Source organism: Cryptotermes secundus, unplaced genomic scaffold (assembly GCF_002891405.2).
Source record: "Cryptotermes secundus unplaced genomic scaffold, Csec_1.0 scaffold635, whole genome shotgun sequence".
Taxonomy (NCBI): domain Eukaryota; kingdom Metazoa; phylum Arthropoda; class Insecta; order Blattodea; family Kalotermitidae; genus Cryptotermes; species Cryptotermes secundus.
In genome coordinates, this window is record NW_019733328.1 from 1,196,116 (window position 1) to 1,214,818 (window position 18,703).

Here is an 18,703-nt window from a genome sequence, read left to right on the forward strand (position 1 = left end):
TGTGTCATAGTTTATGAGCAGAGTGTTTCTGGATTTTTCTGGTCAATGAATGCACAGAAGGTATTCTGGCATTTAAAAACCCTGGGCTGAACAATTAAATTGCCCACTGAGAGGCTGGGTGAAAATGCGTTTATAATTTTGTGTCTGCAAAAGTTTCTACATTGATCATGTCTGTTTCAGGCATTCTTTATACCATGAAGATATTTGATTGTCTGTATCATCTGCTTTATCACAAGGCCACTATTATCTTGCTCAATTTGACCAAAATGAAAAATGTCTGAGGTTCTCACAGTGAAGACTATGAAGAATACTGCCCCTTAGGATTTGAAGCCCCATAGTCTGGCAGATGTCTGGTAATGGTTTGGAGGAACATTCTACCTCTGTCTGTAGGACAGAAGAAAATCTTCTACTCTGAAGATAAAAGCAGCACAATCCTTTGAGATGATATAAACATCTAGCAGACTACATAGTAACATGTCCCTAGGAACAATTCTTGAAACTGGAAAATATGTCACACACAAAAGTTCTGTTTATTTTATTTTATGTACATTAATGTTTTGAGTACCATGGTAACTTTACTTCAGCACTTTTCATGCATGCAAAATTTAATTCCTCTATGTACAGATACAATTCTCTCACACCCTTCACCCCTCATTTCACTGCCTCTTCTTTCAACCCTGCTATCCAAGATTCACAACACTCAACATCTTCTTTAGTAAATTTCCTGTCTCCCTCCCCCTCCTCATCACTACCCTAGAACAACGCCTCAACAGTATTTAAAAAATCAACTTCAGTGTGGCCTTATGATGATAGTATCAAGGTAGGATAACTGAGCGCAACTTTGAATCCACCACCCAGAAACCTAAGCTGACACTGGTACCACAGATGTCAGCATACTACTTGTCTGATTTTCTGCCACACATGAACAGGAAGTACAAACCAGAGCTACCACAATATACAATTTGTGCTTATGCACTTGGAATGTCACTACAAGATAAGTTATAACATAAAACTGGAAGCGAAGACTGCGTTGTCAAACTCCCCAGCGCTTTGCTTCACTTCAGTCCTGGTTCCTTGCTGTGAGATAATTCTGCACACACAACACAGCAGCTGCCCTACTTGATCAATGCAACTTCCAGCACAGGCACCAACAGTTGGAATGCTTCCTGGATGTATGAGCTGCTGTTGGCTGCCTAAAAATTAAACAAAGATATTCAATGGAATCACCTAAGGCAATCAGTTGTGTCAATGTGAAGTTCATGTCTTAAGACTCAAAGACTGCAGTCTCTGTCTCCATCATCAGAAGTTGATGTGATGAGTGTTGTGTCTTTGTGCTATATTTGTACCCAAAGCTGTCCTCTGCCCCAGTCTGGGACATATGTTGAACAGTGGGCAGGGTCAGTCAGTGGTGAGTGCTTCAGCTTAGACCATATAGGGAACAGAGCACGAAGTCAGTTGGTCAGTTCTCACAATCCATGTTGCTTATCACTGATGCTTCCTCACAAACTTGACTGCACCACTGTTCTCCACATGGTAAACAATAGGAAAGCTGACATATTACTCTGTATATACATACAGCATGTGAACTCTTGTTCATCACACCAACATCTGACAGAGACAGAGAGAGCCCCTAGAACATCAGATACAAAATTAATATTGACACAGCTGACAGCCTGAGAGGACATCAAAGCATACTGTCACCATAAAAGGTTTGAATCATATACAAAACACTGTGCTTTACCTGTTGATAAACTGTTTATGTAACTAACTTCATGGAGCCAAGTCCTTCTTGAGAAGTCATCAGTTGAGCAGCTGCTCAGGAATTTCCCAGCATTTTATGGAACCCCAAGGTTCATTACCATGTTCACAAGAGCCCTCCACTGGTTCCTATCCTAAGCCAGATCAATCCAGTCCATACCACCCCATCCTATCTCTCTAACATCCATTTTAATGTTATCTACCCACCTATGTCTTTGTCTTCCTAGTGGTCTCTTTCCTTCTGGCTTCCCCACCAAAATCCTATATGCATTCCTTTTCTCGTCAATTCGTGCTACATGCCCTGCCAATCTAATCTTCCTTAAATTCACAATTCTAATTACACCTGGCAAAGAGTACAAGTTATAAAGCTCCTCCTTATGCAGTTTTCTCCAACCTCCCATCACTTCATCCCTCTTCAATCCAAATATTCTCAACACCCTGTTTGCAAACACCATCAGTCTATGTTCCTCCCTTAATGTCAGAAACCAACTTTCACACCCATACAGAACCACAAGCAAAATTATAGTACCACATATCCTCGTAATGCGCCAAGCTAATGGGTTCCGGATTAGATGAAGCGATTTCTTGGATAAGCTGATTACAACTAAATTACAGTTACTCAAAAATAGTCTTCCACATGATGCAACCTGACTTAATGTGTCATATTCCATTTCTTAGCCGAGTCCTCTGTCCAGCTCTGCTGGTTTCGTCTCACCTCTGTCGGTGTCCTTTCGCCGCTATTATTCACTCATAACTTGTAACTCAGAATTTTGCTCTAAACTGGTTCTGTCACTCATAACTAATTCTGAACCAATTCTGTCTTGAACCTGAACTTGAACTCTCCACTCCTAGCTCAATTCACTCTCACTGTCACTATCACTCTGAACTTATGGCTCACGGCTCTTGTTATACAGCCACAGCATGGACACCACAGAAAAGTCTCTCTACTTTTGTAGGGGCATGTTTACCTTGTCGTTTCATAGCAACAGTCATGGCGTGGACCACATAGAAAACACTCTCCTCCATTGTCAGTAATGCTTCACCTAGCAACTAGCTGTAGCATAGCTCACAGCGAACACAGTTTCCATTGTTGCATATTCATGAGAATGTGTTTATCTAGTCATTACCTAGAAACGCTTTGGGCATCCATGTTACAATAGTTTTGTATATTCTAACTGTTATGTTTTTTAGACAGAAGATGAGAAGATAAAAGACTGAATGGTAGCAAGCATCACCAGAATTCAATCTCTTCTTAATTTCTTCCTGCACTAAATTCTGTTATTTTATTGTCATTCCCAAATATTTAAATTGTGCTACATATTCAAAGCATCTACTAGCTATCTTTATGTCATGATTTTGCCCTGTATTCCTGTGACGAGGCAGCAACATGTGCTTAGTTTTCTCTGGGTTTACTTCTAGACCAACTTCCTTACTATCATCAATTACAGCTTTTGCGTTTTTCTTTATGATATGTATGTTATCGCCAATGAGATTTATGTAAGACTAGTTATTTAACAGACAGAAATCAATATGCTGATTCAATTCTGGAAACACAGTGTCACAAAAATTAATTAATAAATATAATGTGTATGATATTTAATGTACAAAATTAATAATTTGTAAAATTTATAACATTTGCTTCTTTCATGATCAGCCAATATTTATATTCTGTCATCAATTCCCCCTCCTCCTCCCTGATCAACATGCATAATAAAATAAAATCTCAAATCTCCTTACCTCTAGAAACACACTAGTGATAAGTGTATTAACAGCATCAGGATCAGATGAATTTTCTGTGGCAGCATTCAGGCATTCAGAGAAGGCAGTGGCCACAGCACTGACTTGAGATGACAGAATGGATGTGACCCTGCAAGACAAGCAAATTACAGTACTGACAAAATGGTCTGCCACATGCTCTCACTACACCTCAATACAAAGCTTAGAAATGACTGTAACAACAGTACTCATGTACAAATAGATTTAGACAAGTTGACTATTCATCTGAATCCAAAGAGAAACTTGTAACCACAAAGAAACCTAATACTGAAGAATACTATCTTCTGGGATGTGCTACTGCATAACTTAACAGAAGTTGACCATTATATCATAGGAATATACCACATCCAACTTCAGGGTCAAGGGGTAGGCAGAGCTCTGCTTGCTTACCTTACACGTTCCTCTGAAACATCTGTGAACTTCTTCCAGACTACATGGTGTCATTTCTCAGAAGATATTATTCTTCATAATCACTACTTTGAGAACCCAAAATTCAGAACCCCAATACAGATTCACTGGCAAAAAATAGGTATCCTGTTTGATCCACAGTTATAAAGAAACCCGATCTGAGGTATTCCTTTATTTATTTTATATATTTCAAATCTTGAAATAAACGTGCTGTGTGGAACACACCCATGCAGCTGTGTATTCGGCTGACCTCTCCATCTTTCTAGGCTTATTGTGTGCATGCATAACCCCTACCCCTACCTTTTCCACCCAGGTTCACCCCTTACCTTTGCTGCTCTGGGAGAACTACCACTGGGACAATAACACAAATTTCATCTGGCTGCATTTATAAGCTTGTTTGGATTTACTGCTGCCTCTGGGACCAAGCAGCTCATCTGCATGGTGTCTACCAAGGCAAGTTTTGGGTTTCCCATAAGTTGGAGGTTTTCACCTTACACACAGCAGACAATGTGCAGGCTGTACTATGTTTCCTGATTTTCTTTTTGATTAATGATTGCATGCCACATCTCAGTCAGCATCCCCATATGATTTGAGCCATAGCAGACAGTGTAAAAGAGAGTGGGGGGTGGGGTCACACTCAAAGTTTGTAAGAAACAGTTACTATGTTCCAGTTCCATCAGACACATACAAGAACTTTTTTTTTCCTGTGGTGCTACAGCCCCAATTTGGGCCTTGGCCTACTTCCATGAAACTCCCCATTTGACTTCAGTTTACTAGATCTTAGACATTCAGTAGGACCCCTTGGGTGGGTGATCAGCTCATCACAAGGCCTCTACCTGTACACAAACACAGAAAAACGCACACATACACACAAACACTGAACATCCATGCCCTGAGTGGAATCTGAACCCACGATCCCAGCTTCCAAACAAGTGAATACAGTGCATGCTTTAGAAAAACTCAGCTACCATGACCAGCACATACAAGAACTATTGCTCTATAATACAGATGTTCTGACCTTATGTTCTGTTATTATCCAGGAAAGTACAAGACATGACAATTCATTTTACCAATAATTCAACTCACTGCAGTAAAGTCTGTGCTTCTTCTGTGGGACTCCGACCATCTTTAATGAGTAGGAGCTCAGCAGCTTTGTGGAACTGTTCAACAGATTCAGCCGTAAACTGTGCCAGAGTTGCGATTGCTTTCTGATGAATGTCACGTGCATTAACTACTTTATCACTGTCTGGGGATTTCTGACTGGCACGACAGTCTCCAAGCCAACCCTGTGCCATGTCCCATGTCTAGGTGAAAAGGAAATGGTAACACTACATTACATTGGATGTTATATAAACAAACAACTGTTGCCTCCAGCCCCCCCCCCCACCACCACTTCCAAAAAGAACAAAAACAAATGGAAACAAAACCAATCCAAGCAAAAGAAATGTATGTAGTATCTGAGGTTCCCACAGCACTGACTACAAATAGTACAATCTTTTGCGATGATATGCTGTACAGTCATACTGATATTCACCAGTGTTTCAAAATGATGAGCTGCCTCCATCTTCAAGTCAAAGACTACCAGGAAGAAGCAAGCAGCAAGCACAGCTCTGACTTGCTTGGCTTACTCTCCAACCCTGAAGATGGAGGCAGTACATTCCCCCAAAATCAGTGAACAGTGAATCAGACTACATGGCATAATATCCCACAATTTCTGAGAACTAATGAGAGAAAAACAAGAAAGGATAAGAAGATTACCACCTTCTGGGATGTAACATCATATATCATGGTAAAACTTTACTGACTTTTTTAATGAACATGCAGCATTTTCTTCTGAAACAATAATGTACTCCTACCAGGCTAGATGGTGTCCCATCTCATAAGACATTAAACTTCATGGTCAGTGCTGTAAGAACCTTGGATCTTACAAGAACTGGAAATAATATTTTCAGAGGAGAACTTTAAATCCAGACTTTGTTAACAGAATTAGAGGTGAAATGAATACAATGGCTTGGCTGTGTAAAAACAATGGATATAACACAAACACTGAGAAGATTTCAGAATTTGTCTTTAAAGAAAAAACATCTGTGTCATGAAACATAAAAAGATGGTCCAGCCAGGTATTAGGAGACATACAAAGAGAGCAAACAGATGGCAAGGAATTCAAAAGGAAAGGCAAGCAGGAAGATGGAAGTGACGGTAGACTTTGCATCCACTGACCTGTACAAAATGGAAATAACATTCAAAGATATAAAATGCTTAGTACAGAGAAGAATAAGAAAAAAATACAAGTATAGGGTTATTTCTTTCTGTTAAAATTCTCTTTGACTCTAGGTTACAAATACACTGATCTCTGATGTAAGTACTACATATTGTTGCATGTGCTGAGTGATGGGGGGGGTTTGAGCACACCTCTTTCAGCAAACATCAGGACTCCCCGCCTTGCCCCTGCTGATGGTTCAGAAGATTACTGAAGGCCAAGGAGTAAATGAGAACTCACAACAGACTTCTATAATGACTGCAGCCTTAAAATTGTCACTGGAAGGCAAGAAGGCAGAGTCTGGGTCAAGTTGCTGAGTATTACAGATGTATGTGGTCAATGAAAAGAGAAACAGAAATGAAACAGTGCATTAGTATCAACGTGAAATAGTATTGGACAAGAAAGAAATGACATCAAGAACATAAGTGGTGAGATGCTCGATGAGGCAGTAACTGTTCCAAATAAAAGTTGCAATATGAACAATCTTTCCACCTATAAAGAAACACTTACAGATGATGTTCCATCACAGTCGGACCACAGTGAAGATGGTACCGATAATGGTAGTTCAGAAGGGGAATGGAGTTAACATAGGCACATCTGCACCTGAGCTACATCCATCCTAGAGTTCAGAGGCCTCCCTAACTTCCTTGCTAAATATATCAAGAACTGCCCTCCACCCCAGTACCTTACTGGCTTCTCAAATGGGTCAGTACAGACTGTCATTCCTATCAAAGAATCTCAGGTTTGAGGACTAAGGATTGAGGGGAGGTCCACACTTAATTTAACATATCATTACATGTTGCTGTCACCACAGTCTAACCGTAATCTCCTTGCGAGGTGGGATTTTTGTGGAATAAGTTTGTGACACTAGGGGTTGTCTATTTACATCACTGCTGCTGTAGTACAGTATATAGTTATGGAATTGACTTCAACTGATGACCTTCATCCTACTCACCCAAGGTCAGGTCCTACATATACACTCGCTGACTGTTTATACTATGCAAGACCACCACAGTGACAGTGGTGACAATAGCAAGGTGCTCCACTGATCCAATAGCAAGTCCTCTTATGAGAGCTTGTACTGACTATATGGACATTCACGGTGTCTGCTGTGTTACTTTTACTCAAAAAGTTAAGGTGGCCTCAAGCATAGCAGCCTTTGGCACCTGCTAACATTTTGCTATGAAATGGCCTTCATATACTCCTGACCTAAGGTATACAACAATAATAATAATAATAATAATAATAATAATAATAATAATAATAATAATAACTGTATAATAACTGACTTCAATTCATCAGCAATTTTACAATGACTTAGTTACAATTGCTCAAGTTACAGCATATGTCATCACTGATGTCTCAGTGTTTTACAATTGAAACTGGCCATCTGCTAGGCAAGTCTGTTCTCATTCCTATTTCTTCCAATGAGGCACCTCTGGGCCCGTTCCAATTCCCTGTTATGGCCCTAGGGGCATAACAGATGAATACTTCTGATTCAATTGTTTTCCAAACATAATACAAAGAAAGCCTCAGATACCATGTCAGAATCTTACCCTGTTCAGTTTATCGGTAGCAACAGGGACTCCTAGTCCCTCAGTTGCAGCATCGAGCTTTCCTCTCCAGTCCACAGCATCACCCTCTTCTTCCTCGGTGTCTTCATCATCTGGGAGCTGACACAGATCCTTCACTTCCTGCAGAGACTGTTGGAGCTCACTAAGAGCTGTCCCACTGCTGGTCAACAGCAAGGACTGCAGCTTGATGTCGCACTGCTTCGATAACATCTCCAGTGCTTCCAAGTGTACCAGCCCTTACAGGTTTGCAAATACATCTAGTCACATATCAAGGACTCAGCTACACATAGCACATGCACCATATTTAAACCTTTCAATAATTCTGAAAGTGAACCATAACAGCTGATTCATAAAGTAACAGACTAAGGTTAGGACAGCTGAGGTTTAATTCTGGGTAGGTGTACTTTGGGTTTTTCTTTTCACTACCTCATTCACATAGGCTCAGAGACTCGAAACAAGAGCATTTTGAGCAGTGAGTTCCTGGGGGCAATTTTCCCAACGGAAAGTTTGTTCCAGCATGAAGCTAGCCTCTCATCTTCTCTACCTATCTAAGAAATATGTATGCCTTCATGGAGTGATGCATAGGCATACAATTTAATATATTTATTCTGATACCGGAAACCTCTTTGTTACTTGTTTTGAAGTATTTTGTAGATGCATTTTTCTCTACCATGAGACCCACTTAAAGGAGAAACCATTTTGTATCATACTAAGGTCATGGGAAGCAGGCCCATGGATGGTGGGGTGTCAGACGTTTCATTACTAGAATTCAGACACCCAGGTCTTATAGGGTATGTTTAACTTTGAAATAAATTATCTTAAAATTAGGAACTCATGAATGAAATCTATTAAGAGTAATGTTTATGACTAATAAATGGCAAGACAACATTAAAATTAATATATTTTTCCAGTTATAATGCAAGATTCAAAATGTGAAAAAGTCAGAATATCACAGCCTTTATTCTCCAACACTATATGATGTAGAAAATCAAGCGAAGGCCTAGTTAGTAATGTAATCTGCTAGAGCGACAAAAATGGCACTGGTGTGTTAAATTCTTTGTTTAGAAACACAATCACCATGGCAGTCTAATGATTTTACAGCAATAAGAAACTGACACTACAACAAGCGCAGTCTTGAGAAAGTGTCACATCCAGAGGCACTGCTGATAAATCCGCCTTCCAGCAAAAAAGAATTATGAGATAAAGGAGCAAAATTTATTTTTGAACACCACAATGATGCACAGTATCAAATTTCAACAAAATGCATTAAACAGTTTATGTGATATATGGCCTTATGTAAAATAGTCTTTGAAATTGGACAATATTGCTAAATATGTAAATGGCTAGCTGACATTATGCAAAGATTCCACAAATGGAATTTCATCAAAATTTGCTTAACAGTTTATGACGTACACGGAAAAGTCCATTTATGGCCTCATATAAAGTACACTTTGTTATGGAAAAACAAGACAGAAAATCAGTAGCATCTTGTGTTTTGTGAGTCCCCCCCCCACATCAAATTAAAGAAACAGTTTGGGCATTGATACTAGGTTACAGACACACAGACACAAATAAAGAATTGTTTTCTTTCACTTTGTAAACAAATACCTAATGATCTAATGACACCTTCCAGTTTGATAATACCTTGATAATCATCAAATAGTGTTTCAAAATGTGCTTTCCTTGCAGCCTTGTTATCTTCAACTTCTTTTGTTTCTCTCTCAGCCTTCTCCTTTGCTTCTCTCAGCACCTGCAATACATCCCCCACAAAAATGCTTTCTTAAAGCAAAGGATACATGCATACAAACACACAACAACACTGGGCATAATGGTGACTGTACATTTATCATTTATTTAAAGAAGATAATTCAATGGACAAATCGATGTTTCAAATTCACTCCTCACATATACAGCTTTTTTTTTATTGCTAGTGGGGTGGGACTAAGCCCCTTGTACTGTGGCCACTTCTGGCCTATTGTACCAGCCCCAGATGATAGGTGAGGGTGATTGTGGAGCAATTTGTGGAATGAAGATTGGCGGAGGAAACCGAAGTACTCGGAAAAAACCTGCCCCAGCGCCACTTTGTCCACAAATCCCACTTGACCAGACCCGGGATCAAACCCAGGTCACCGGGGTTGGAAGCCAGGGACTAACCGCTTGAGCTATGGCGTGGCCCTATATATACAGCTTACTTTGAGACATGTGTTAACAAAAATCAAGAAAATACTGGGACTGCATTTTGTTAAGCTCGGTGGCTGGGGCTACATGAAATGAGTCTCTCACAGTATTAACTGATGTCTGGACAAAACTGTTTCACAATGGTTTACTAACCGAGACAGGATAATGCATCTGCTCATAGAAAATGGTTTTCCGGTAGTGTGTAAAAGGTCATACTGTGGCTGCCAGACACTAGCCCTAGACAAGGTAACAAGAGCAAGGGCATTTCAGCCAAGGCTGCCAAATGCACACTGGGAGTTATACTTCTGCAGAATTCCACACCTCTTCCCTGACAAGACTCAAAACCTGGGCCATTCAGCCCACAGCATAGTCACTACACTGACTGAGCTACAACAGCTTTCATCATGCAGATGTTAGGTGGTTTTTCATATGGCTAATACATCTGACTGACTAAATTAATTCAACCGAGTCTTAAGTAATGCAGCCATTGCACACATCATGTTCAGCAACTGAGGTAGGAAGATATTAAAAATTAACCAGATTTATTAGATCTATCAGAAGATACTATCCTAACATCTGCCTATAGTGAGCAAGGAAAACCACGTAAAGCCTCTCTCAAGATAGCTGGTAATCCAACCCAGATTCAAGCTTCCAAAACATACGTCTCATGCCTATGGCTGCACCAACCTAGTCCCTATGACAGACATACTAGGACTGGAACTGTGAGAGTGACCTCCAATTTTATGAGCCTCAATGCATATTTAGAAATTAGATCAACAAGTGCGGAAGAACCACAAGACACAGAGAGCATGCGTATGCACCACATTAACATGCAGTACCTGTGAGAGTACAGTTCTATTTGTAAACAATGCTCTCTTCTTCTTCAGTCCAGGATCACCTTCTTGCAGCACTTCCATTGTCTTCTTGCCGATTGTCTCCAGGGTATCCAAACCTCCAGTCAAAACTCTGCTTCCTGTGCTCTCCACCAGTCTTGTTATTGATGACACACCAGACATGAGATGTCCAAACCCAAAGAGACCAGTTGACTCAGCTTCAGCTTTCTGCTCTTCTTGATGTTGCAACTCTGAAACTTTTGTAAGCATTAGATCAGTATAAATATCTTCATGATTTTTATCATGGTTGTCCTCATATATAAGATAAGATAAGGAAATATAATGTAGTTGGTTTCATTTGTAACTGAATTTGATTTGATATCAAATGTTACAAATCTGTGTACTTACGTTTTTGTGTGTTGTACTTCTCCCGTATATGTGTGACTAGTGCGGCCTTCCTGTATACTAAACATTGTGTAGTTGTTCCTGCTTATATACCCTCCTAAGTAGTGTATCTAGTGCTATCTATCACAAAGTTCATGCACTGTCTGAAATATTGGATTGTGTGTCTCGATGTGTACATCGTTCATATGTAAATTGCTCTTGTATACTTTGTAAATATTGTGACATGTTGCGCAATGGAGGACAACCCCTCGCTCACCCAGCAGTGACGTGGCAGTGAACCGTTAGAGTTGAGTTGGAATATAGCAGCTGTCGCAGAAAGAAGAACCGGACGCGTCTGTGATAAACAGTGATAGTTTGTGATAACTGAGTAATAATTGGGAGTGTTTGATACAGTGACACTTGTATAGCTCCCGTATCGTAATTAATACGTGTATACTACTGAGGACAGAGTGAACTGAATAGTGCATAGGGTTTGTAAACTGTGGAAACCCGCAACAGTGTTGTAATCAATTGTAGCTGATACTTGTAGGTTGTTAAATAAACCAATTAACAATCTGAACGGTGTCTTCAGTAACTAAATGCGTTACATTTGGTGTCAGAATTGGTTTGCGAACTTCAACACGCCTCAACGAATACTCGAATTTACGGGTGTATAAAGTGTTATCTCACAAAAAGATAATGGACTCACGGCAGATGATGGAACTCCTGAAGGAAAAATGGAGGGCCGAGAAAGAAGCTGCCTTGAGAAGGTTTGACGCGTTTTATGATGTCCATGAGCTAAGTACGTTCTGTTGAAATAGATATTTGCATTACTCACTCTGTAAACATGCATTCGCGTGCAACAACAGAGATCAGTTTCATAAATATGGATCCATATCTTGACCACTAACATTAATCACTTGAGTTATAGATCACAGAGAGGTACCTGATGATGACCTAAATTATAGGTTGAAATATGTAGCCCAATTTACACTAGCATTAAATAAGTAAGATATATATATATATATATATATATACACACATACCAACACCTGTTGTCTTCTTTCAAGATATTCCTGCTTTATTTGTTGTTTTGATGGTTATAACATATGATGTTACTTATTTACTCACTCCTTCTACTCCATAAATGATTATTTCAATGTAAACAAACAGTAACTTGTATCAATTCTAAGCTAAAGTGTATTCCCAAGCATGTTATTATATCATTTTGCTTATCTGCAGAATGTGCTGTATGTATCCAATTATCATGGTAACATTAATAGTGTATTATATTTTTATTAACTTTTCAAGCAAAACTACTGTGGTACAGATATTATGTACCCATACTTGATTTGTTCCATATCCTGTGGTGTCAACTTGAACTCAGATTTACAGAACATAAATAAATTCAGATTCAAATATCCACAGCTCCATTCAAAATAATCTTTCCATGGTCAAGGCCCTGTGTAATAGCACTGTACTTCCAACAGCCTGCCACTTGACCATACCCTGAGCCCCATTCAAATGAATCTCTCCTCCAAGCCCAAGGCCCTTTGTAACATTTCATGACATTTTACTTTTTTACAGAGGTAGTCATTATCTTCCTGTCTAACTTAACAGCTGGAGGATTACTCCTTGTTGGCCGTTGTCAATATATTCATAGCAGGGCACTGTATCTGAAGGCCACTTCTGCAGCACCTGAGAATGTACCATGCCAAGGAACCTACCTAATACGGGCATGGTTTAGAATCAGCAACTTACTAGGTAACTTTCAAACTGTAATGTCCTTTACAAAAGCATCCGCAGCTAATGGAAAGCCTAACAATGATGAAGATAACCAAATCAGAAGATAAGACATAGCTAAATGGCACAGTAATGTTGTGAAAGACCCCATCACAGTGTTTAGTATTGATGAAACATGTGATACTTACATTCATTTGTTTCATTTTGTTTCTTTTCCTTGTGTTGCTTCAGTTCTTCCTTCTTTTCCAGCCAAGCTAGTTCTTCAGGATCTGGAGCACCAATGCCTGTCTCCAAAACAGTACTCAAGCCCTGAAGGCAAATGAAAACAGGTTATTATAAATTTTATTAAGAAACTTGGTAGAATTCTGTGAACAAGGCAGAGGCATGCTTGAGGTACAGAACAGACTGTAACTAGGGGCAACTGAAGTAAGGGTCAAGTGTTTACTTAGTCTTTGCAATATTCTCAATTTATTTACTGATGTTGTCAGTAGCTAAGACTTCGCAGCATCAAATGGTGGGATGATTGTGTAATAATAATTGGAAAGCACATGGAAGTTAGGGGTTGTGGTTTATTTTGTAGTATTATCCCAGCATCTGCCTGGAGTGACTGAGAAAACCCCCAGCAAACCTCACTCAGGATAAGTAGTGTCTGACCAACCTAGGACCTCTGTGAATATGAAACAAAACGACTGAAATGTCTGATTGTACCCAATTGCATTTATCCTTTGCATACTATTTTATGTTAAGCTTCAACATAGTGCAACACTTCAAGTTTATTATCACTAGACTAATATGTATCTATATGAGTACCTCTATATCTGCATGTCTAATATCTATATCTTATTTAACATATCTTCAATGGAGGTACCACCATCTAGGAGACATGATGTAACCTTTTATTTCATCCATAAAATGTTATTTTATTATTTTACAGATCAGAACACTAAGTCGAGACTCCTTTACAAAGAATTTCACATGCTTAAACTTTTAATTCAACTTTAAGTATTCTGTGTAGGATTTGAGCTTCTGACAGCAATGATTATGAAGAGTTCTGTCTTCTGGAAATAATGCTAGTGAAATACATCCCTTCCATCTTGAGGGTTGAAGAGTAAACAAAGCAAGAAATGTGAAGCAGGCAGCAAGAAAGAGTCCTGAAATATCGAATTTCATAGGACTATATGGCATTATATCCCTGGAGACAGAACTCTTCATAGTCTTCACTGTGAGAATCTTAAATCAAGTAAAGGTTATGTTAGATTTGAAGTTCTCAGAGCAATGACTATGAAGGGTATTATCTACACAGTTCATATTTACCAGGCTACATGGCATCACATTCAAGAAGATGGTACTCTTCTAGAAGGCTATGGTCTTCTTGAAAGTAACACCAAAAAGCTTGATTTGTATCTACAAAATTGCATGCATGGTACCAAATCCCAAAAGACTGCACTCTTGATATTCAATGCAGTAAGAACTTCAAACCTCACTCAAGTTTCATCAATGTTAAAATATAATGATCCATTTCCAAAATGTTCTTCACTTTTTTGTAAAGAATTAAGTTTAGATTCTGCTGGAACAGTACCTGTGAGACATGTGTAGTTAAGGTTGACACACTCTCTGTTGCTGTTGACAATAATGAGGTGACTCCCCAACCACCCCATCCTCCCCAGTTACCGTCAGCTTCTGTTTCCTGTTGGGAAAGAGAAACCACAGTTCTGCTATGTCATACAATGAAGCATGCAATACAAGTCACCTATCACAGTTCATATTCTGAAAGAATTTGTGATGGCCAAAGTCTGAGTTGGAAGAATTGGCATGAGTAGCCATCATGACAAGGAACGTAACAGATCCAGCGTCAGAGGACGTGGAAGAGCAACGAGACCTTCAAAAATTGAAAGTGCAGCCAACATGATAAGTTGAACATTAATTCATGAACTTTTTAACCAGTGGTAATAATATAACTAGTTAAAGTGAACTATACACAGTGGAAACAAGTGAATGTGAAAGTACAGTGCGTACAATCAAGTGCGCGCCGCGGCTGCAATTTGCCGTGAGTCATACCACCGCAGAATGGATGCAGTCGCGGGGAGGAGTTGCAACTCCTCCCCGTGACTGCATCCGTTCTGCGGTGGTATGACTCACGGCAAATTGCAGCCGCGGCGCGCACTTGATTGTACGCACTGTATAACCAGTGATCGAAACTGAACTTCGACTCACGAAAAAAATTTTAAATTTTTTTAAATTTTTAAATTTTAACATTCGAATAGTATTTTAACTTGTATTTTATAAGAAGAACTTGACATATATTATTGAGCATAGGCCTGAACAGGATACAGGATCGAAATAAGTGGAAAACGAATGTGATTGCGTGTGATTGTGCAACTGTGTTCGTACACCTGAGGATGAGGTCGAAATGTGTAGTGTGACAATAATAAAAACATGTTGTGTGGTCAGTGAAATTAACCGTAATATTGCTAAAACAGATCAATGTAGTGCATGAAAATGCACGTGCGCACCTAAAAGATTTGACACTGATGACATACATACATAATTCATGAATTCACCAGTCTGTTGTCCGAATCGGACTGAATAGTGAACTCGTCAAAATAAGACTTTATTGCAGGAATACAATTGTGTCAACAGCAAATAGCCACACACAACCAAAAGCACAAAATAACCATAATTTACAGTGTCATTCATAAACAAAATTACAAGGAATATAGTTATTAAATGTTATACAAGCTTAGCAGAAATATATTCATCTACTGAATAAAAATCATTTGTTGTGAGGAAACTTTTCAGTGTGCATTTAAAAATCTTCACATTATCACTCAACCTTTGTATATTTTGAGGAAGATCATTATATAGACCATAATGGATGAATACAACACGCCTCTCTTGATTGAAGATAATCTCACTGATGACACATGTAGCTTTCGAAACTGTCTAGTGTTTATATGTTGAATATTATTGTTGGTCTGAAAAAATTGCGATTTCTAACAACAAACATCAGCAACCTTAGGCAGGAACTCATGAACCACCCCCCTTAAGGTTCAGGTGTAGCCAACCAGTAGTCCTTGCTTGCTTGCTTGCTTGGACCACTGACTGAGCACCTAGGTGGGCATGTACACTAAACAAATACTGAACCCAAGCATCATGTCCTGAACTGACTACTCAGCCAGACTACATCTTTTTATGCTGCCAGCTTCAATGCCTCGAAAATGGAAATGGAACAAAATGTATGTGTAGAAACAGTATCTAGAAAAAATTCAAACTTGATTATTACGGCATAAGATTCTTTTAAAAATGTAAAATCTATGTCAACCCTGAACCACCCTTGTATATCATTATAAATAAGACATAAACATGAATCTCACACAGATATATAAACCTAGAAAGTTATAATTATCATAAGTTACTTCCACAAACCTTCTCTGATGCAGACTGTGACAAATTTTCCAGAACCGATGCTATATCATGTTCTCTGCCCTCAACAGACAACTTTCCAAGTTCTTGTTCCAAATTTTCCATTCTGTGTGAAGGACTTTGAATGCTCTTTCCTTCTTTCTCATCATGAGTATCAGCAAGAGCCCGGTTACTTGTCTCCTCACATTTTTCTGATGAAAGCAAATCTTGTTTCACTTTCTCTCGTTCACTTTCTGAACTTGTATATAAAACACTGGAAGAAATTTTGGTACCAAGCTTTTTTACTGATCTACTAGATTTTGGTTCCCTTGGCTTTTGATGCCTTTTTACATGTTCCCTTTTTTTATTGTCTTTGGTTTTATCTTTTATGGGTCCTTCATATGAAATATTTACATCACTCCCTGCTCCTAAGTGTGCACTATCTAACTTATCGGCCTCATTACAACTATCAAAGACCTCTGGATCTTTTATACAATTAGGAGCATATTCCTGCAATTTTCCACTTCCAATTTCATTCATGAGGTGAACAAGAGCCTTCTCTCTTTTGTTGTCACCGTCTTCATTTCTTGAATGTGCGTCTGATTCTTTCTCTTTCTCAGCAGAACACAATGCTGTGTGATCACTCCGAATTTCTATGTCTTCATCTGCACTCTCAAAATCTTCACTATCAGAAGTGGCCATTTCAAATATTTGGAACTGAAGCAAGAAACAATAACATTACTATTTAGGAATTAATGAAGGTTAACGTAATACTTTCCCCTACGATATATAACATTATTTCAATGTCAATGTAACACTTTTTATGTAGGTTGCAGAGTGACAAAATAAAAGTCCAATGACATGGAACAAAAACAAATCGTAAATTCCTTTAAAGTAACGATGTTAAAAGCACGTGCAAAATGCACACACAATATTATATACTTACAATGAAATACAATTAGAATCTGTAGCAGTCTACACAAACACCTGAAATCTACACACACTATATTCCCACTGACATAGACCCTACGTGTTCCTACGAACCCACGACCAGAGTTAACAAACCCGTGGTCAAACCAAATTATCACAATCGAAAACTGTTCCGTGCCTGTGATGTAACATTATAAACGGAATAATCAAATAGTACAAATCTGAACGCGGCCGGTAGTGCCACGGGTACAGACGTGAGCAGAGGGGTGAGGAATCATGTAGGGTTTTTTTAATTTGATCTGAGATGTGTGGGATGATTGACAGTCACAGCAAATATTTATAGTCGTAGTTAACTTTAATGTTGGATGTTCCGTTGCTCAGTTTCAATAACATTTACCGTTTCGTTTAGTATTTGGTTATAAAAAAAAAATAGAACAGTGCTTTCAAAAGTTCAGCATATACTATGAAATAAATAATGTCCCGCTTTTTGGTAGGTTAGAGGGTTAGAGGTTTAGCTCGTAATGGCGCTTTTGCGATATGGAACGCCTTGTAAAACTTGTTTCTCCTAATAATTATAACAATGAACTGGGCTGAGTGACGATGCAAATGCGGTTTTTGTATGAATACACACTAGTCCAACATACAGTGATAGCTCAAAAACATTAAATCTGTAATAGGAAGAGAATATACATAAAACAGTTTTTAATTTTCATCTGACTGTATATGAAGTGATCACTACAATAATTCAGAGGCAGATTTGCATGGAAGTTGGACAGGCCATTATTGTGATGGAGCAATGTGGCGCATGTTCAAATTCTCTGTTATGATCTCCTGGTGAACTCCATAACTGATTCCAGTGGTGTCTGCAAGCTCATGGATTGTTTGACGATGGTCTTTGTTCTCGAATTTCTTCACATTTTCTGTTATTCTGCTGGTGCTTGGTCACCCTAAATGTTCATCTTCAACTGACACTCAACCGGCCTTGAAACATGAATGTCATTATAAAACCTCTGTTCGGTTTAAAGAATGTTTTCCAAAAGCCTCACATAGCATTTCACAGGTTTTGGTAGCAGATTTACCGAGCTTCAAACAAAACTTGATGCAAACACGTTGCTCAATTTTGCCATCTATTGCAGACAAAACGAAACATAAAAGTCTAAAAAGCACTCTTGTAAAAATAATGCATGTTCACAGTGCAGTGTCACATGGTAGAGTGATGACTGCCTTGCAGAAGTGTAACTTTGGCCTCTCCTCTCATCTTCTTTCTCCAAGGCAGTTACAACTAAGTGAGGGAACTTTCTGATACCACCCTGTAGACCACACCTTGCTGGAATACACCACTTACTAATTGTAACAGAGGGCAAACGCCTAATGGAGCTGACAACTGCCGCCCACTGCTGACAGATCATAAACAAATTGCCATGCATGAACTGCAATGCTCACAAATATACAGTATA

General features: G+C 38.9%; 1 protein-coding gene across 1 annotated transcript; it reads right to left on the minus strand.

The window, feature by feature from the left end:
* Positions 1 to 507: 507 nt before the first annotated feature.
* LOC111868045 (protein FAM114A2) lies at positions 508 to 17,353 on the minus strand. The gene is made up of 10 exons (XM_023858394.1): positions 17,263 to 17,353; positions 16,341 to 17,033; positions 14,494 to 14,601; positions 13,103 to 13,223; positions 10,794 to 11,044; positions 9,421 to 9,526; positions 7,759 to 8,012; positions 5,029 to 5,246; positions 3,496 to 3,625; positions 508 to 1,193 (listed from the first exon to the last, which is right to left on the minus strand). The coding sequence occupies exons 2-10, from the start codon at positions 17,016 to 17,018 to the stop codon at positions 1,116 to 1,118; spliced, it is 1,944 nt and encodes a 647-aa protein (XP_023714162.1). The 5' UTR covers positions 17,019 to 17,033; positions 17,263 to 17,353; the 3' UTR covers positions 508 to 1,115.
* Positions 17,354 to 18,703: the final 1,350 nt, after the last annotated feature.

Bases quoted from the DNA above. Each gene is read 5' to 3' on its own strand.
- LOC111868045 (XM_023858394.1), bottom strand. From the start codon at position 17,018: ATGGCCACTTCTGATAGTGAAGATTTTGAGAGTGCAGATGAAGACATA. The intron at 11,045-13,102 runs GTAAGTATCACA...TGCTTACAAAAG, and splicing joins ACAAAATGAAACAAATGAAT to TTTCAGAGTTGCAACATCAA. The intron at 9,527-10,793 runs GTACTGCATGTT...GATGTATTGCAG, and splicing joins ATAGAACTGTACTCTCACAG to GTGCTGAGAGAAGCAAAGGA.